We start from the raw sequence: 20,294 nt of genomic DNA, 5'->3' as shown, positions 1-20,294 counted from the left end.
TTAGAATTTAAAGTGTCTCTTCGGATTTGGATTGGAAGTACTCCAAAAGTATAAACCCTTATAATAATATAGAAGGCGTTGAGGCGTCTGAATTTTGTGGGATTGAAAACGGATTGTATAGATGTGATAGGGACATTTAAAGACGGATCGTATAGATGTGATAGGGACATTTAAAGAGTCATGGAAGTTATAATTTAGTGATAGTCGGTCGGCCAAAAAACCAAATAAATGGACGTACGTTGAATTGACTGAGCTTTCTAAAAGTAAAACACCGACACTAAAATTAAGAATATGACAGTGACTGTGTGTGTTTGCAATTTGATGTACATGCACAGCACTCTAGCTAGTATAAATTAATACCCATGAATTCCTTATTCATCCATTGATCCTCTCATCTGTAGCTATCTTCAATATTTCTCTTCTTATCTTTGTGCTGCCCTCAGGATTTTCAATTCCATGGCTGATCGTGCTTTCAGAACCAAAGGGACACAAGTGACCACCTTCAATATAATCTATTTCCAAGTATGTAACATGGCAATAGAAACCAATCCTCTTCATGCCCTTGTTGCTTTCATCTTCTTTGTACTCCTAGGTTTTCTCCAAATTAAATATCCGGAAAATCCCACCCCATTTCAACTTCATCCCAAGACCATTTGGCTTTCCATTGCTAGCTTTCTTGCTTATTGCTTCGCCTTCTTGGCTAGGCTCAAGTTTGCTATTACTATAAGTGTTCGTGATCACTTTGACACCCTCATGCACGTGTTCGGTTCACTCTCGTTGCTTTCCTTGGTGCTGCTGTTGCTACCTGACACTTGGGAATCATTCGGTTTCATCATGTACACGTTATGGTTCATCACTCATGTTCTTCCCATGATGATCAGAACCCGTTTCATGGAAATATGGTTGCAACGTCAACAAATGAGGAGGGTGATGCATCCAGTGTTACCAATGACTATGATGGATTTGAATTAACTGCTTTCATCTATATATGGGTCTAGTTGCTCGAGTTTCAAATGTTGTTTTTCTATTTCAGCATCTGTTGTATTATTTTTCTTAGTCCAATTCGGTCGCGTGTCATGGAACATCTAAATACTTCTCGTGTACGTGTGTGTGAAATAGGGACAATAATTTAAATAAAATAATTACTATCTAAATGACAATGGCAATTAGTGGGCGATCAATCTTGAATAGTATAAGTTACGTCATCAATTTTTTTAATTTTATATATCGATGACTTTTAGTATCAATAAGATTTTGTTTTTTATTGAAAATATAAGACACAATTGGACACTAACTATGAACGTTCAACTATGGAAAATTAATATGTCCCTTGTACATTATAACTGAGATAAAGTTAAACAAAAGATAACTAAAAAAAATATAAAATATGTTAAATATTTTTAAATTTAACAGAAAAGATATATTATAAAAAGTTGAATGAAATACAAGATAAAATTATATATATTCCTAATGATAAAAATAATATACCTAGATATATAAATTACTATTAAAGGGGTCTAATTTAATTATTAATTTAATATTTAATTTTTAAATAATCAAAATTATTTAAGAGTTTGTATTTATTGTGCTTTAACTTATGTATAAAATACACAAGATATCAAATATGTAGTAAATTAGCTAGATTTTATTCAAATGTTTTTTAAGGAAGATTCTTTTCAAATATTAAACTAACATTTTTATTTTTTTCATATTTAATTATTGGATTATTTAAAACCATATTTTTTCTTATAAATTCACCTCATTAATCCATATATTGTTAATATTGTCACATAATTTTTTTTATTTCAGCAAGATATATAAGTATTATTTTTATATCGCAATCTTAATCAACTCGACGGTAAATCTTGCAAATTGATTAAGAAAAATTTTAAATTTCGTATCACTCTTTTATTAAAGGATAATACCCTGAACCCCAGTCTTATTATTAGTGTGTTTGATTGTGCATATGGTGCATGATTGTTGATCGGAACTACAACTAACATGGTAATCTTGATCAGATAATTTCTCTTAAAAAAGAGAGTAAAATAAATAATGATCGTAATCTCAATATTCAAAGTGATCAATAGTAGGCTAAAGCATTTGAATAGTAATAAATAAATTAATTATTACGAAATATGTTAATATTTTTCAATTAACGTAGACAGTAAATATTATTTTAATTACAACATTTCTCTTGGACCAAGGATACAAGTCATATATTGGAATAACTCGCCTATAACAACAATACCAACCTCTTAAATTTGTAAATAAAATCTTATATTTTTATATTTTATTTTATTTATATTTATATAATTGAATCTTGATTTTATTTTTTTATAATTTACATCCGCTGACTTAGGATCTTGGTTTTGTCACTGACCTCAACTAATATGGAAAAATAAACCAATACAATTGTAATTGCACTAGTAAGACTCTAAAGCAAGGGACTTCATAGGTGATTTTCCAGAATTAAAATCCATTGTTTAACTGATAAATACTTAGTTTTCTGTTCTTTAATTTAATTAATTCTCCATTTGATTCATATTATCTAAATTTCCAGTTTAATGGTATAGGTCTACATAATTTCCATTTGTCTACATTTTTGTTGATTCAATACTTGACTACTTGTTATAGTGTAGTCGGTTCAGCGTGTGAAAGATTGAACGTACGTTACAGCCAATTAATAACTAACTTTAGTGAGTATTTGACGTGAAAATAGCCATAAACGCAAGTAGAGGACATGCATTCCCTTGTGTTGACCGTGGACTTTAATAGTTGGAGTAAAGACTAAAATGTTCAAGGATAACTATCCATTCATGTTCAAAATATATTGTTATAGTTATTCATTAATCTTTCCACGGGGTCTGATTCTTACTGATCCAGAAAACATCCCCTACAAAAACACAACTGACAAAAGGGAATGAAGCCTTATCCCTCACACATGGGCCTTAATAGCTGTACTATACCCTTTATCATAGAACTTAGACCAAATCATAACACCCCCATACTTAGAAGAACCATTAATAAATGGTAACACTTCAGAAATAAGCACATTAGGCGAAATATAACCACTCCCAGCTGCCTCTGGTGCAGCTGGCAACCCTAAGAAAACTTGACCAGCCTTGGTTCCAATCCACTTATTCCAATAGGTCTTGAGATTCTCTGTATTCCCATTGTATTGGCATGGTGGGTTGTTGTAGAATTGGACCCAAATGTAATCAAAATGACCAGTTTCTATAGCACTACTTAGCCATTTGTCTGGGAAGGGACACTGGGGAGCTGCACTTAGATATATCTTCTTCTGTTTGCCATACTCTGATATTGCCTTGGCAAGCTCATCCCAGTGTTGGGTTGAGCCTGTCACTATGGCAAAGTCAATTCCATCCAAAACTGCATTGCCTAATGGACGTGTGCTTGATTGACCCCCAAGAAAGTTGTTCCATAAGTGCTCCGCAAATTTCCTGCAATTTTGCAAGCAATTACAAAACTATCATTTTGTACGTAAGATACTTTTATAATAATTACTTTAAAAATTATAAAATAATATGTAGAGTTTAATTTTTATATATTTGTGTAAAAATATATATTACGTTGTTAATCAATCAATTAGGAATTATAGAAAATCTGACTTTTAAGGTAATTAATAATTGTTATAAATGTTTACAAATTTATCATATATATAAATTTGTAATTAAATAATAACATATATATATATATATATATATATATATATATATATATTTTACTTTTTTTATCAGTAGGACATTTTTTTAACAACAACTCACTAAACAACATAATAATTTCTAAAAAGAGAGACTATTGTTCACACAAGTCTTTTGAACCCTTTTTTCCTCAAACCATCAAGCCTCATTGACTCATTAGTGATTAATTGCATCCTTGAGTCATTGTATAATTTCTCCAAGCATAGCACACCGATCTTGAGTATCTTAGCCTCATTTATAAGGTCCAGGCATTCCCACATGATAAGTAGGTTCAGACTTCAGTGTATAAATTATTTTCTGAATTTCTAATTGATTCACAGAATAAAAATCATTAATAGAAAGAAAAGAAAGAAACATTTACAATTTCATCATTATCAACAAGGCAAAAAAAAAAAATAATAGAAAGAAAGAAAAAGAAAGTTGCTTATGGTAATATGGGATGATATAATTGAGGAAAAATATTTACCTGGCTTCATCAACTGAAGAAAGGTTATGGTTCCCATAATTTCCTCCTATGGAAAGCATTACCTTGATACCTTTATTCTGGCAGGTCTTAATCTGACCACTAAGGAAACTGCACCCATTATTGGTTGCATCACAATGACCAGCAAGATTGAGCTCTGGAGTGTTTCCATTGCCAAATGAGGATAGGAAAGCTATGTTCACAATGGCATAATTGCCACCGTTACATGTATTGGCCAAAGTATCCTCTGCACCATTCTGTCCCCAGTAAATAGAAATTACACCCGCAACAGAGGCATCAAACAGGGTTGTGAACACAAGGAAAACAAAGGCTAATGGGGTTAGTACCTAAGGTGCCATAATGCAAATGAATAGGTTTAATTTGTTGCCTGTCTTCAATATATGAGTTCATCTATTTATATTAGCGCATGTGGAAAAAGTTTCCTAGTCTTCATGTCTTGGCGAAAAAAATTAAGAAGACACGTGTTAATATATCAATGGTTTCAAGGGCAAGATAATTGATCTGAACCTGCTATGTGGGAAGGCCTGGACCTTATAAATGAGGCTAATTACGATATTTTCTCAAGATCGGTGTGCTATGCATGGAGAAACTAACAATGACTCAATGATGTAATTAATTAGTCAATGAAGCATGATGGTTCCAGGAAAAAAGGTTCACAAGATTTGTGTGAACAAGGGTAGAGTTAGATGGTCTTTTCTTTCTAGAAATTATTACGTTGGTACAAGAATAGGGTAATATCTATGTGAAGCGGGTCACATAGCCTAAAGGAATTACTGTAGTTTCCAATTAGTCATCCAGAATAAACGTTCTTGAAGAAAATCTGGTGGAGGGATCCCACCAAAGAAGATTGTAATTTTTTCTTCTAGGTTTCCTATATGTATTTTTTTAAGACACTAAATATCAATATCTCACTTAAGCACATTATATTATACTTCATTTGTAAACATAATCCATCGCATTATTTCTGCTTCTGTAAGATATAGAAAAGGCTATGAAATCGAGGGGAAAATGATCCATTGCATAAGTTAAAATATCAGTTCTATCAAATGTTTTTTCGATGTGTCCGTGTCATCTAAAATTGTAATTTGCATGAAAAAAATAATTCATTGCTCTCAGCAATATTCTGGTTCCAACAAGTTACGTTAACATACTAGATAGTCTCCCTTTGTGTATTCAATTTTCAAGCTGTTTCATGGCAATTTTCTCTTTTAACTAAAATGAGGGAATATGTTGCAATTTGAGTTTCGCCAAACGAACAAAAGTTTGTTATGAGCAATTGGTTAACTAGGAAAGGAAAATAATTATTCATTTCCGACAAACACACTGAAATATATTCACACTTTTAATATGAACTAATCTCACTTAGGTAACCTTGCCTACAAGCTTATATTATTGAATTATAAGTTTAAGGTGAAATTTTATATTAAATAAAAATGAAAAAGTTAAATCGTAAGTTTTAGATTAAATTGTGATGTTAAATGTTTATTTATGTGGTTGTTTATGATCTGTTAGTGTAAAATCTTCTTGATATTTACCTTTCTTGATTGCATAATAATTGATATTAATGGCTCAACTTGTTCTCAGACTAGTAAAATTACAATAATGAATTCATGGACATGAAATCCCTTGTATTAAGCACGAATGTCACACAAACAATTCTTACAAGTATTGTAAGACATACTAGAAGATGTTGGAAGTATGGTTATAGACAAGGTGGAGACAACTACCATTAAACTCTAAGGACTAACATTAAACTCATGAAATGAAAATATTTTTTTTTCCTCCATGAAAAAGTAATCATGTGAAAGCTATTACACTTAAAGAAAAAATTATTGAATTATAAGTATGAGGTAAAATCCTACATTGAATACTAATAAAAAAATTAAACCCCATAAAAAAAAAAATCCATAAAACTAAGTCTTAAAATTTTAAATCAAAATGTGATGAGAAAATTTACTTATATAATTTACTAGAAACGTACTAATAAAAATCTTACCAATATTTATCCCTAAGAATTAAGCAAAGAAGTATAGTTATTATAGTGTTTTCAGTAGAACATGACTCATACCACATCTCACAATTACAACATATACATACACTCCGTGAAATAAAAAGGAGACATTATTACATTGCAACATCAAAGGCTCTCACATGGAGTGGAATATTAGGAGGATTTCATTTCATGGGTAGACATTTTGGAAGCTGCGGGTCTATACTGTTTTGTCTTCACTCTCTTACTCCTTCTCCTGGCTAATTTCTTCTCCAAGTCCTTCACTCTGACAGTCAAATCTGATATCACGCTTAACTGTTCATTCCCGGCTTCAAGCAACTTCTTCATCATCTCCCTTAACTTCTCATTCTCTTCTAATAACTTCGAGTCACCATTTAACCCTCGGTCTTGCAATGCAGGTGGTGGTTCTGCAGATACTTCAGTTTTCTCTTTGGCCAAATTTTCTGTGTCTTTATCATCAGGGATAATTGCCTCTTCAGCAACCATCTCTGGTGTCTCCTCCTTCTGTGTGTCATTGGAAGGTACAAACTCCATTGGCTCGGTTAATTTGTTATTTACATAATTTGCTTCTGAGAATACATCTTCATTTTCTGGTTCATTATCACTGACTTGTGTTGTTAAAGGAAGCAACTTAGTATCAGTTCCAGCTTCCTCACCTGACTTGCACTCAACTCTTATATCCATTGGTGCATCACCATTGAGTTCACCTTCTTCCGGGTACTCAATTTTTACCCAGCCATCTGATTCCCTAGAAGAATGCACCTCTTCTTGCTCTTTCAGCTTCTGCTGTTGCTCTAGTTGAGTTTCGTTGGCAGTGTCATCTGTGGAAGAACTTGTTTCCTCATCTGCATTGCATTCCCCTTCTTGAGCTAGTCGAACCTCTTTATATGTTTTAGGCTTAGCTTGACCATCCCTCTTATCTTTAGATATTGTTGTATCTTCATCGTGCAGTCCCACAGGAAGCTCCTCAATAAATATCTCATTCTCAGACCGTGTTTCTCCATTAGAAATATTCATTTCATTGTCCCTTTCATGCTCCTCATGTAATCCCAATGGCAGTTCCATCATTGCATAGCTCTCTGAATTTAATCCTTCTTGTGCCGAATCATTCACCATGGCTGGGAGACTTCCCGATCTAACATCATCATGTTCTTCCTTCTCAATACTAACATCATTGATATCTTCATCAATAACTCCCACAGGCAATTCTTCCCAAACAGTCTTGTCCAATTTATCAACCTCAATGGGAATGTCTTCCGCAATCGGATTGTCTTTCACTTCTGATTTAGCTTCGGATTCCACAGCCATTTTGTCACTCTCAGACAGATCACTTGAAGAATTCAATGCATCAGATGTAACCACTTGGCTGGTGTCCTCATTATCTGAGCCATTTGGAAGTGCAACAGACTCTGCTCCCTCATTTGATGGAGGATCAACTGGTGACTGAGATTCACTTCCACCATCATTAGCACAAGGACCTTTTACATCATCCCTAGTGCCTTCAGCTGAATCCTCTGGTACAGCAACCTTTTCTTCTTGCTGCTTTTGCACATGTTCTTCACTCTGCATGTTCATTGGAGTGATTTCAACGTGTTCCTGAACATCCGGCATCTGCTGCTGAGGTTTCTTGGCCATTATAGAATCAAGCCTTTCTTGCAAGATTATGAGCTCCCTAGCCAAGGATTTTCTGATCTCCCTGAAACTTGGATGCAAACCCTGATATAGATTGAACGAATGTAAGCATAACATTGAACAAAAAAGGAGAACTATATTAACCATCATAATTAAGATGATCAATGACTAATAGCTCAGACAAACCACAAACAACACTTATCTGTGTAGATCAAAATGCTCATCTTAGTTCAAATGCGGTTAAGCAGAGTGCTTTTTAATAGCTTAAAAAAATTCATTTTCCATATCCATAAAATGAAGAAATATCAAAACTATGTCACTGATGCCATGATATCCCAAGATAAGATCATAAGATAATATCAAAACTCTATCACAGATGTCATGAATCTCAATTAATTAAGATTAGCTAATAAATACGTAGGAGAATTTTGACCGTAAAATACAAAATCAAAACACTTTAATATTCTGTGTAATGTTTATTGTCAATGAATCAAAGAATATCAAAAAGTGGACTACAGATTTCATCATAAGTAAATAGGGTAATCTGACAAGTACCAGTATAGTATCCAACTTCAGCAGGAGTTTCATTATGGTCTCTTCAATTGCAATTTTTTGTTTGTCATCATTTTGAAGTTCGGGAGATCTCTCAAAAGCTTGAACACGGCCTTGAACACGAGTCACCTCCTTCCTGACTTCATCTATCTGCTTCAACTTCTTCAACGGTTCCCATTTTCTAACTAGATAACTGCGATATGCAGCTTGTATCAAAACAGCAGCATCTGCATCTGACAAAACTCTTCCATCTTTTCGACCCGCATCAGTTCGTGTGCTTGAATCCTTCTCTTCCCTTGATTCAGTAGTTTCCTCCATCATATTTTCTGCTCCTTTCTCTGCCTTTTTATCTTCAGTCTTATAGTCATCATCATCTGGACATGTTTCCCTTGCCCCTTTCAGACCTTTACTGGGTATGTTTACTTTCATCTGGCTCTGACATCCATCCCTACAGTCAACACCCTTGTTTTCATTAGTCATGCATTCTGACACCGGAATGGTGTTCTCCTTTGGTTTAACTTTCTCACTGGTGTTTGGAGCATTCTGATGATTCAAATTTGGCTGAGCCTTGTCATGTGTGCCACTCACAGGAGTCTTGAATGTTTCACCAGTTGTAGCTTGGGAATTCCCTTTTGATGAAGGTGGACTTGGGGACCTCGAACTCGAACTCCCGTGGCCATTTTTCTTCCTTGGTAGTGGATCAACTCTCAGACAAACCGGAGGTAACTTGGATCCTTTAGGTGAAGATGTAGATTGTCTCTTTTTGTCCCCAGTGCAAGAGTCCTTTTGTGTCACATTCTCTTCCATTTGATCGAGAGAAACATTTTTTCCTTCGTGGGATTCTATCTGCTTCACAGGTATGCTTCTGGCATTATTCACTTTCTCTACAGCATCCGAAGAAGCATTTGTATTTGTGGATTGATCAGCTTGATTTGATCCGGTTCTGTTCCTACCACCTTCATCAACATGAGACTTCACTGGAACAAATTTGAATGTATGGGGTACCTCCTCAACAATTTTTGGTGAAGAAATGTTTTTCTCCTGGTTCTTAGTCTCTCCACTCTCCTCCTGCTTATTGTAATAAGGCAACCAGAAGATAGGGAATGGGAATTCTGACCTCTTCTGTTCACTTTGATGTTTCTGGTCTATTTTTCCATTTTCAGATTCCCCTCTATTATTGCCAGACTCCTGTTTCTGGTTTCTTGTTCCATATCCATCGTGAATCATGTTCCGGGCACCCTTTATATTGAAGGGAAGCCATCCATTCCATACTATAGGCTCCTGTGTTGGCTGCGCATCAACATTAGAATTCTCAAGACTAGAAGGCTTGTTTTGTTCACGAACTTCCATTGTACTAGGATTTTTCAGCTGTTTGTTACTTGTGTACTCCTGTGGAATCCAAACTAAGGGATATGGATAATTCTTGAGCTGAATTGGGACCAAAGCATCATTCTCTTTCTTTCCACCATCCAGTTCATGCTCTTCAATCTTCACACTTCTACCTTCCTTTTGGTTGCATGGATGATTAGCAGAACCAGAACAATGAAGCTCTCGGGGCATGCATTTGTCATTTTCATACCTAGGCAGCTCCATGGTATAATGTGGTTGTGGGGAATAAGGAACAAAATATGGTTCACTATATGAAGGACAAGTTCCAGAATAGTACATTGGAGAAGGGGCATGAGGATATGAAGGCATGTAGCTATAATGACAAGGGAAGTTGTTGTGGCCACAGCAGAAATGTGGGGAAGTAGGGTGCCCAAAATTGCCGGCATAGGGCCAATGTTGGTCATAAGAAAAGGGTGGTTTGGATGGATCAAGCTTCATTTGAGGGGGAATAGCTTCAATGCCTGGATGATAATAATGAGGGAAAGGTATTTGGTTTCTCTGACATGGGTACGAGTCCATGCTTCTGTATGCAGGCATCATTCTTGGTAACTCAGTAAGTTACTAGAATAGCGCGCAAATTCTGCATTTTCACAAAAAGGACCGTTAAGAAAAGTACTAGTATCAAATTTTAACACTAGCTAGCACTAAGGGGGGAAATTTATACAATGCTTTTCAACAAAGAACCAGAAAAATCGTACATGAACTATGTTCATTGTAAAGCAAAGGACCAAATATGAATAAATGAAAGAACACTAATTTTATACTTCCTTTTAAGCTAGCAAAATCGTAGAAATAAAATAAGAATCATTTCTTCTGAACAGAAGTTGCACACAAGAGCCACCATTTCAGCGTTTTCTCAGTGCTACGAGCCTACAAGGCTACAACTATATGGCATAACATCAAGAGCACAAATATTTTCCTACATTCCAAATAATGCCAAGAAAAGTATTTTAAGATCATTTTAAATGAAGAAATAAAACAGGGAAGATTGATATAGCTTCCAGACATAAACACCAAGTTTACTTCGCTTTTCTCCTTAATGTTTCTCGGTATCATTTTTAGTCAAAAAAATTAAAATTGCAATACTCAATTGCTTTACAATCACATCAAACTTAGCATTTCTGATACTCCAGAATTATATCTCATATCAATAAAGGAAATTGCTACATTTCAGCAATTTTTTCATATTTCTGTGATCCGGTCCCGTTAATTCTGAATTATAATTACACAAGTGATAAGAAATATGTTGTAATTGCAGCAAGTCAGCAACTGCAAGAACTTAATAGAAAAACTTATCAATATGAGCCAATATTACAACTAAATATGGTTGTTATAATTATCACACAGATATTAGGATGAACATTTCGATTCTTAACCATGCCTTAAGAAACTCTTTCAAAATTCTACAACAACAAACCCATTATATCCCAAGTAGAGGTGAAAAAAATCTTCAAAAGAGTTCTTTGGTCAGAAAGACAAAAAGTTATACGCACCATGGTCCATTCAATGACTTGCTCTCATATCAATCTAGTCTAAATGGATTAACGTAAATACTGCATACAGCACCATGAAGCAACTACTTAGAAAATGCCATTAACTCAAAACTATCTTTGATTTGATCATTAACTCAACTGCCAACAAAGCCCCTACACCCACATAAGTATTGTTAATCATCAGTACCCTTGAATACTGATTAGAAAATGTTTGTTCAAAGTTACATTAAGGTACGTTAAAAATCACGATAAGTACGTTAACAACACTTTTTAATAATCATCATGACGAATAAAGACTCTCCCGTTTTATAATCATTCATAATCTCATCTAGTCAAAGATATAGGGTTGACTTTGTAATGAAGAGACAAGAAAGAAAAAAAAGCTGCGGCATTCACATTCTTCCCTAACAAAAATTAATCATTAACAACTAATATCAGCCTAAAAAAATAATAATCTCATCTTGTCTAGTTTGTCATTAAAACAATGATCTAACAAGTACACAGAAGAGAAGAATGACTTACATTAGATTTTTCAAGGAAACAAAACAAGAAAAGAAGCGATAAAAGTTTCAGCCAAAGGGTTCCGCGTGATCCAAGTGATAGAGCTACCGGTGCAAATTCGTGCCTCCAACCCTGAAGCGAATAATGATTCTAGTGTTCTGTGTGCGTGTGTGTGTTGCAATGCAGACGATCGAAACTGTTGTTATGTTACAATCTTAATTCATAAGATTGTGAAAGAGAACGTGCTGCTTTTATATACGACACTTGTGTCTGATTATAGAAATGGTTGGACACAAAAATCTCTGTCTTCGAGATGTTTCGCGCGTTGTCTACTATTAACTACAATCTTCTCTAGATTTTTCGTAACGGCTAAGGTATGGCCCGCATATTCTGGCCTCGTGTCAAAACAGTTGTTAGATGCCACGCTTGTATATTTGAGAACCTTCGGGAACTTTATGGGTCAACCTTGGTATTTTCAAACTAATTAATATATTTTTTTAAGAAAAACAACAATGGTATTATTTTTTTAAAATTTAAAGAAAAATAAAGTGGAAATTATAGCAGGACTGTGTGTATAGACATTTTAGGGCCTGGGGTAATTTTAAAAAAAAAGACTTAATATTTTATAAATTCTTAATTTTCATATAAATCTTGTAGCCTTTCTAGCTGTAAAATAATTAAACAAAGTTTTATAATTAATTAAATTTAATATTTCACGTTTAATATATAAGATGACTATTACATTCGATTAATTTTATAATATTTTTGTTCTTTGATAAAATTTAGAAATTTTAATTTTTAAAAAAATATTTTTACTGGTAGCAACAATTATCTTTGTCCTTTGATAATTCACTAGTTTTTTAAAAAGATATACTAAGATGAAAAAAAGAGACAAAATAAGAGCTAAAATAATTTATAAGGAAAACATCACATTTAATTCATATATATATATATATATATATATATATATATATATATATATATATATGCGTGTGCGCGTATGTTATGAATGTATGTTTTGTTTTGATAATTAAACAACAATTAAGTTTTGAAAAATTTAAAAGTACTTAAATCTTAATTAATTATTACGACGGTATTTAACTTTTTGCTTAAGTTGATTTCTCATTCCCCAATTGCTATTTTTGTTAATTACCTCCCGTAGCCATTAAACAAGGCATTGTAATTAAAAGTAATAAAGCCAATAAGATATGTTTAAAATATACTAATTAATAAAGACAATTTATATACTTAAAAAAAGATAATTTATAAACAAATAAAGACTATAATATATTTTTTATTTTTATTAAAATTGTGTTTTTTCGTTTTTATAAAATTTTAGTTTGTTTTTTCTCATAAAATTAAAATATGTTATTTTTTTGTTCAAAGTAAAATTTGATTGTAAATGTAGATATAATATTTTTACATCAATTATACATATAATTACTTTTAAAAAGTTATACATGTAAGTTCAAATCGACCATGCTCAAAGAAAAAAATGATAATAATTTTTTACATTTATTATGTATATAACAAATTTGAAGTACAAGAACATTGGAATCGAATAAGACAACATGGAATATAACTTGAATTTGCCTTCAAAATAGATTGGATCTAATTTTTCGAATGACTTAGAATAAGGCTAGCTTAGTGAGAATAGATAAATGATGAACATCTTTAATTCTAACATTTTTTTTTAGTAATCTATTAAAATTAAATGTATAAGGTTCAATAAATGGAGTTGAGTTTAGCACAAGAGAATAATCTCTTAGCATATGGTGAACTAAGATTTAAATCTTTGTTATAAAAGATATTTATATCTATTACTTGACAATGTCTTAAATAGGATTCTTCATAGGAACATACTTTTTGTTTTAAATATTTTAGTTCATAAGATTCTAAAATCTCTTCAATAATTCTTCACTTTAGAAAACATTATTCGTTTTAAATATTTTTTTACAAAATAAAATTAAAAAGTATTTTTGTGAAAAGTCATTGTAATTTTCAAATGAGTAAATTACAATTTAGTCCTTCAAATATAGGAATCAATCAAATTAGTTAGACTTTTAGTTTTTTTTTATAGAATAATTCGACTATTAGTTGGTGTCATCTTATCGTATTATTATTCTTTAGCAAAAAAATCTTATTGTATTATCTGTTAGATATTTCAAAGGATTAAATCTCTTCCTATGTACCCAAAAAAAGGATTAAATCTCATTAATTATTTTTTTTAATTATTTTACATTCATGTTTATAGTATTCAATGATGTTTTTAATTTTCATAGTTTACGTTTTTACTATACATTAATGTTTTAAATTTTTAGATTTATTTAAACTGGATATATGTTAACCTTTTATGGTTAACCTACTTTTCCATAGTCAATTGAGTCCATGGGTTCGAGATTGGGTTATGGTTCATGATTTGGCCTACTTACAACAATAATCTCAAGGACTTAAGGTAAGATTCTAGTCCTAACCATTTTTTATGGTACCTTTTAGCCTTAGATATCCCCTCCCCCTCTAAAAAAAAAATTAAATTGGATGGACAATTAGTTGGAGGGAATTTTCAACTCAACTCATTGAGTCTTTCTATTGTGTCCTCGTTTTTTTTTTACAAAGAAGACTTTTTCTTTTGAAAGATTTGATTTGGGTTTTCCAATGAAAAGTATGTGAATTTTTAGTGATTTTTTGATGAATTAAGTGTGAACAAATTACTATCTTGGAAGGACTAGTCTCGGTTGAAATGGTTCACTCAAGGGGACCGAAATACTGCATTTTTTTTTTCATAGAATTGCTAAGCAAAGAATGGCTCTAAACCATATTAGTGTCCGCGGAGATGGAGACTACTTGCTTCAATCCTAGGATGCGATTTAGAAGCATAGTAGTTGGCCTCCCCTTCTCCTACCTGGGCATCCCAATTTTTGTTGGAAAGCTTCTCTTCTTTCTACAATGGGGCGAGTGCATCTTGTGAATTTCATTATCAAGGCATGCTCTTGTACTCCTTTCGGATTTACTCTTGGCCTCGTAGCATGATTAAGGAGCTAGATGGTTGGATCAAAAAATTTGTGTGGGTGGGGAATCCTGATCAGCGTAAGATTTTCACTGTCAAGTTGCATTCGGTCTGTAGCCCCCTCTCTGAGGGGGGCCTTGGTTGGTCTTAGGCATATTTCGACCATTGATAATTTTGCAACACTCAAGCTCAGTTGGGAATTTGTTCACTCAAATGCTCAATGGGAGCAATTTCTCATAGTCGCTTCTTCAAAAACAAATTTTGTGTTCCCTCTTATAAGAAATCTTTTATATGCCCTACCATCAAGAATTTTCTCTCAGTTGTCAATGATAACACAGGTTGGATCATTGGATCGGGCTTCGAGATCAACTTTTGGAACCACATTTGGTGTCTTGATTTCCTTATTGCTGATGCTCTCTAGCTTCCTCTGAACATTAGATTGAGGCTCTCTTCTTCGATCCATGACTTTCATTTGGATAATGAGTGGTTGATCTTGGATTCAATTCGGGCCAGAATTCCCTCCCTATCCTATGCCATTTTGCAGGTCAAGCTCTTTATCCACCTTGATGACTTATCTGTTTGGTGTCCCACTGAAAATGGTACCCTCTCTTTTAAGGATGCTTTTGCCTTTTAAGGATGCTTTTCTGCTTTTGTTGGCTAATTCTCAGTGTAGCTTCACTTGGTGGGACAACACCCCTCTTTTTGTTAGAAATGAGTACCTTCATAATAGGCAAACACTACCTAACTATAGGTTTTGCTAACTTTGTTAATGGGCATTGACGTAGTCCTCTCATTTTGTTTTGTTCCTCTTTTAGGTCTGTTTTTAATGATATTTGGTGGGTCTCTCATGGGTAACAAGATAGTGCCAACGTAGTAAGGAATGGTCTTGTGCATTGAGACTATCACTAATTTTATATATTAAAAAAAACAAGTGTGAACAATTTATTGATTTTGACCTAAAGCAAAGGTCTTTATTAAAAAATTCAACCTAGTGTTTCAAACTTTCTTATTCTTTTTATTTTGCTATAATTTTGCGTAAATATGTAATTCTGCAATGTGAAAACCTATTCTTTTTTGTGGCTTTGGGTGTTACACCTAAAACTATATACAGATGATGTTGATTCCTTGTATAATCATGGTTCCTCGTAAAACTTATTTGTATGAAGTTTCTATTACTTTTTCTCTCCGTTTGTGTTTTTTGTTGGATTTTATCAATCATGTCTTAGACGATTTTCTTTTTTACATTATTTATTTTGAAATGGACCATTGAGTTAGTATAGGGTAGAATACTTATCACAAATACCATTTAATAACTTAAAATATCTCCTTTTAAAAAAACTAAAATACCTATTGTAATCTTGATGTATGTTGGGCATATTGAAATGAGAAATACATGTAATTTTTCTATAAAAAAAATTCAAATTCAAATTTTTGTAGATGAAAAAATATAATGGGAATATAGACTTCACTAAAAGTGACCAAAGAGATTATTGATAAAAATTAATCATTGGAATTGGTGAGTATTTCTCACCAAAAACATGGTGAAAAAAAAATAGAACAAATCTAGTAACATCTGATTTGTGTATGTGTTTGTATTAGTTTGATTTCCATGATCTATTATATCCTCAGGTGATAAAATATTTGGTTTTCTTTCTTATTTGTGGTTAGGATGATTTAACTGTTAGCTGAGTACTTTTGAATATACTCAGTAGCCCTTTACTTTCAACTCTAAAAGGTTTCTATGGAACCCTTCAAATTTGCTGCCACAGAAACCTTGGCACTTTATGTTTACTAATTCAGATGAATCAACTGGTTATGCTTATTATCCCACCCTTCGGAAATGGTATGGCATTGAACTTCCTTTGATTGAAACTTCTAATTGGTTCATTGCTTCATCGTATGGTTTAGTTTGCTTCATGAACAATGACAACAAAAGCAAATTACGCATGTGCAACCCTATTACCAAAAGCTACAGGAACCTCGATGAGCCTCCAGCTTTGGAATCTTCTGATTACAATGCATTGGCAATGCCAGTGAACAGGAAATCCCACAGTTACAATGTGGCAATTGTGAAATCAAAGCAAATCCCTGAGGATTTTGTCCAATGGGGTATCTCAATTCATATATACGATTCAAAGAATGAGACTTGGATGACAACTTCAACAGAGGTTTTGATGGGGTGGAGAGGAGGTAATGAGAGTGTGATATTGAATGGTGTGCTATATTTTTTAGTTTACTCAGTCGGGGGTGTTTCATTAGAAAGTCATCATGCACTGTTAGCATACAATATCTCCTACTGCTCTTCGCAAACTACCTTGAGAACGAGCTTTATTGATGTACCTTATTCACTAACATGTGGTCGTCTGATGAATATGAACGAGAAGCTTGTAATGGTGGGAGGAATTGATAAGCATGATCGACCTTGCATAATAAAGGGAGTTGGTATCTGGGTTCTCAATGATAGGAATTGGGAAAAGATTGTTCGGATGCCCCACAAATACTTCCAAGGCTTTAATTTGGGAAGTTTGATGATGTTTTTGCAAGCTATGGTACAGATGATCTAATTTACATTCAAAGTTATGGATCTCCTACACTTCTCACATTTGACATGAACCTTAAACTATGGAAAGGGTCATAGAAATGCCCAGTAACAAAGAGGTTCCTTCTACAGCTCTTCAATGGTTTATGATTTGAGCCTAGGCTTGAAATTTCTCCATAGGTTGTTCTCCATCCAAGCAGTTGCTGCTATTGACACTTATGTGTCTGAGTTTTTACTCCTTTGTTCTTCAAGTAAAAAGTTTAATATGATTTTTGTGTTTCAACAATTTATACAAAGTGTATTTGCTGATAAAGTTGGTTATTCATGGATAATGGATTATTATATATAGCATTTGAAAATATAGCATAGCTGCATATATTCATGGATACTTTATTTTGATGTGTTTCCATGAGATTTGTATTATATCTCTACTTATCTGCTACATGTTTTTCTTTGTTTTCCCTAAAAATGGAGGTTATCATGCATATTCAAATATTTTATGTTTGATTGCCAAAACAAAAAAATCTTAAGATTTGTCGTCACAAATTTTTTATTTGTAAATTTTTGCTCATTTCTGTTATCACCTTTTTAACTAGGCAACATCTTTTTCAAGGTTGGTACCAATTTTCTTCTGCCAAGCAATGGCAGTGACCTTTAGAATTGTGTAACATTCAGGCTTTCCTGCATTGACTTGTGTTGGATTCAAAATAATTAAGTCATGTGCTGAGAATCGATTGCATGGTTAGGGAAAGTTGTTGAAACACTCTTTATATGTCAAGTCTCAAGAAGAGGAGGGAAACAAAATTTCTTATATAGATAATACGATTCCTTAATGATATTGAATGGGACTGTATGAAACCAATGAGCCAATGAGCACGTGTTGCTCAGATCACATAATCTGGGTTGAGCATGTTTGAAAGAGTGTGGTGGGTGTGTCGTCCGTACATTACATTATTTTATTTACGACAACTTGAAGGGTACGAGAAACTTGCTCAGTGATGGGTGGTGGAGAAGTGAGGTCCACGCTTGCTATAACAAATTAAATTCCTCTATTTTTAAAATCAAGCATATGTGGTACCTTAGTTTTATTCAATTTATGTCTAAGAAGTGATAGTAAGATAAACTCTTTATTTAAGAAGTCACAGGTTGGAACTTTCATTTGTCTTTTTAGAATAAAATAAATATAAGGATTTCTTTAAATATTTTTTGAGTTTTATAACTTTCTTTGTATTAGATCAAAGTGTGTTAGATCAAATTGTTACCCCCTCCCCTTAAACTTAAAAAGAAAAGAAAAGAGGAAACCTTAAAAAAAATTCAATCTAAAATATTGATTTTTTTTATAAAAAAATTATTTTGAATCTCCACAAATTAAATCAGTTAAATAATTTCAATCCTTGTAAGCAAAACTCACCAATCATAACATTAATTTTTATCAACAAAAAAAACATCTTCAAGTTTTATTAAATTTTCACCAAGATTCATTTATACTTCTAAGTTCTTAAAATTATGCATATCTCAAGTATATTACAAACCCCAAAATATTTAGATAATAAGTCCTTATGGGGCTTGAGACGTTTTCCCATACGTGGATATGTGAGGGAGTTTAAGACGGATCTTCGGTTTCTGCGCTTACAGGCTGATTGTATACAATGGGCCCTTATGGGGCTTTTTGACTGAAGGGGATTATGTTTTTGAAATTACTGAACTAGTTTTTTAATTAATTTCTTCACCAAAGTCATATGTGCAAAGCACGAGTTCTCTCTTGTGAAGAAATACGAGTTTGTTTTTAAGTTTTATTTTTAAAAGTGAAAAAATAATATTGTATTAGTTAAAGGAGTTTTCTTTAGAAAGTATTTTAGTGAAGTCGTGAATCTAGACACCTGACTTTACCTTTCCTCCAATTTTTTTTTTTTTTTTTGCAAACTAGTTTTGTATTTTTTTCTATAAATATTATATTTTGAAAAAAAATATATGCTATTTTTAAGTTTCTTACAAACGTGTTAATTTTTATATTTTTTTTTCTAACATTATGAATTAAATTATTTGTTTTCATTTTCTTAAAAGAAAATGGTGTAAATAAAATGCTTAAATTCTGCATAGAAATATAACAATAATATATTAAAGTTAAAAATTCTAAACTAAAAGTAAACAATGAAAAAAAAAACAAAGGATGAAGCCGTGAATATGTTGACGACTCCTTGATTATAATGAAAAATAAAAAGCTAACGCAGCAATTGAATTAATTTTTTTTTAAAAAAATTAAGTTGTACCATTGATTCTGACTTCTAATAACAATTCTGTTTTCAAAAAGAGAAAATTAATAAGTCGTAGGTACAAACACTTCGTAATGAAAAGTTGTGAATAAATTATTAATAAAAAAAATACATAAATCGTAGATATGAAGACGACTTCAACTAGAGAATCGTGTTTATCATAAAGACTTATCCCTTATTGGAAATTTATTCAAAAACTATCCCTATTTAGTAAAAAAAATTTAAAAAAACTGCCCCCATACGATCAAAAAGCCCACTTATGGCATTATTTTGGAGTGATTGGTGCATTTTCTGTGTTTTAATAATATGCCAATAGAGAATCTCGTGAATTTTCGAAGGTTCAATAGGTCTCTCCTTTTGGAAACCAGTGTAAAAATGACCTTGTTAAAATTTTGACAAGTTAAGAGGTTGCTTTCATTCTCTGTTGCATGATTCTCTTAACCGTTTTGCCTTCAATTTTAGTTGGTTTTGTTCTTCAAACACAGCACATGTTACTTGTAGGCCAAACCTAATGCCATATGTGACATTTATAATTGGACATTGAGCTAAAGAGAAACAATAGGCCTTTGCTGAGTAGCTTTGCTGTGTTGTCGGGGATCTTTAATTATGCTGCACATGTTTTCTGTGGTTTGAATAAACCTTCCCCTTTTGAAAGTTTGATTTGTTATAATGTTTGGATTGTGAAGTTGAA

General features: G+C 32.7%; 3 protein-coding genes and 1 pseudogene across 3 annotated transcripts; 2 read left to right on the top strand and 2 right to left on the bottom strand.

Annotated features, from left to right (window-relative positions):
• Window positions 1-396: 396 nt before the first annotated feature.
• On the top strand, window positions 397-1,152 carry LOC114417844. The gene has a single exon (XM_028382875.1). The coding sequence runs from the start codon at window positions 457-459 to the stop codon at window positions 970-972; it is 516 nt and encodes a 171-aa protein (XP_028238676.1). The 5' UTR covers window positions 397-456; the 3' UTR covers window positions 973-1,152.
• A 1,665-nt stretch (window positions 1,153-2,817) lies between these two features.
• LOC114419377 (acidic endochitinase-like) lies at window positions 2,818-5,160 on the bottom strand. Its single transcript, XM_028385027.1, has 3 exons — window positions 5,152-5,160; window positions 4,189-4,532; window positions 2,818-3,461 (listed from the first exon to the last, which is right to left on the bottom strand). Exons 1-3 carry the CDS (start codon window positions 5,158-5,160, stop codon window positions 2,936-2,938), a joined length of 879 nt encoding a protein of 292 aa, XP_028240828.1. The 3' UTR covers window positions 2,818-2,935.
• Window positions 5,161-6,221: 1,061 nt separating this feature from the next.
• LOC114418358 (BAG family molecular chaperone regulator 6-like) lies at window positions 6,222-12,057 on the bottom strand. The gene is made up of 3 exons (XM_028383660.1): window positions 11,806-12,057; window positions 8,405-10,370; window positions 6,222-7,933 (listed from the first exon to the last, which is right to left on the bottom strand). Exons 2-3 carry the CDS (start codon window positions 10,328-10,330, stop codon window positions 6,371-6,373), a joined length of 3,489 nt encoding a protein of 1,162 aa, XP_028239461.1. The 5' UTR covers window positions 10,331-10,370; window positions 11,806-12,057; the 3' UTR covers window positions 6,222-6,370.
• Window positions 12,058-14,810: 2,753 nt separating this feature from the next.
• LOC114419376 lies at window positions 14,811-17,608 on the top strand (annotated as a pseudogene).
• The last annotated feature ends 2,686 nt before the right edge of the window (window positions 17,609-20,294 follow it).

This window comes from Glycine soja, chromosome 7 (assembly GCF_004193775.1).
Source record: "Glycine soja cultivar W05 chromosome 7, ASM419377v2, whole genome shotgun sequence".
Taxonomy (NCBI): domain Eukaryota; kingdom Viridiplantae; phylum Streptophyta; class Magnoliopsida; order Fabales; family Fabaceae; genus Glycine; species Glycine soja.
This window is presented reverse-complemented; position numbering and strand designations above follow the sequence as displayed.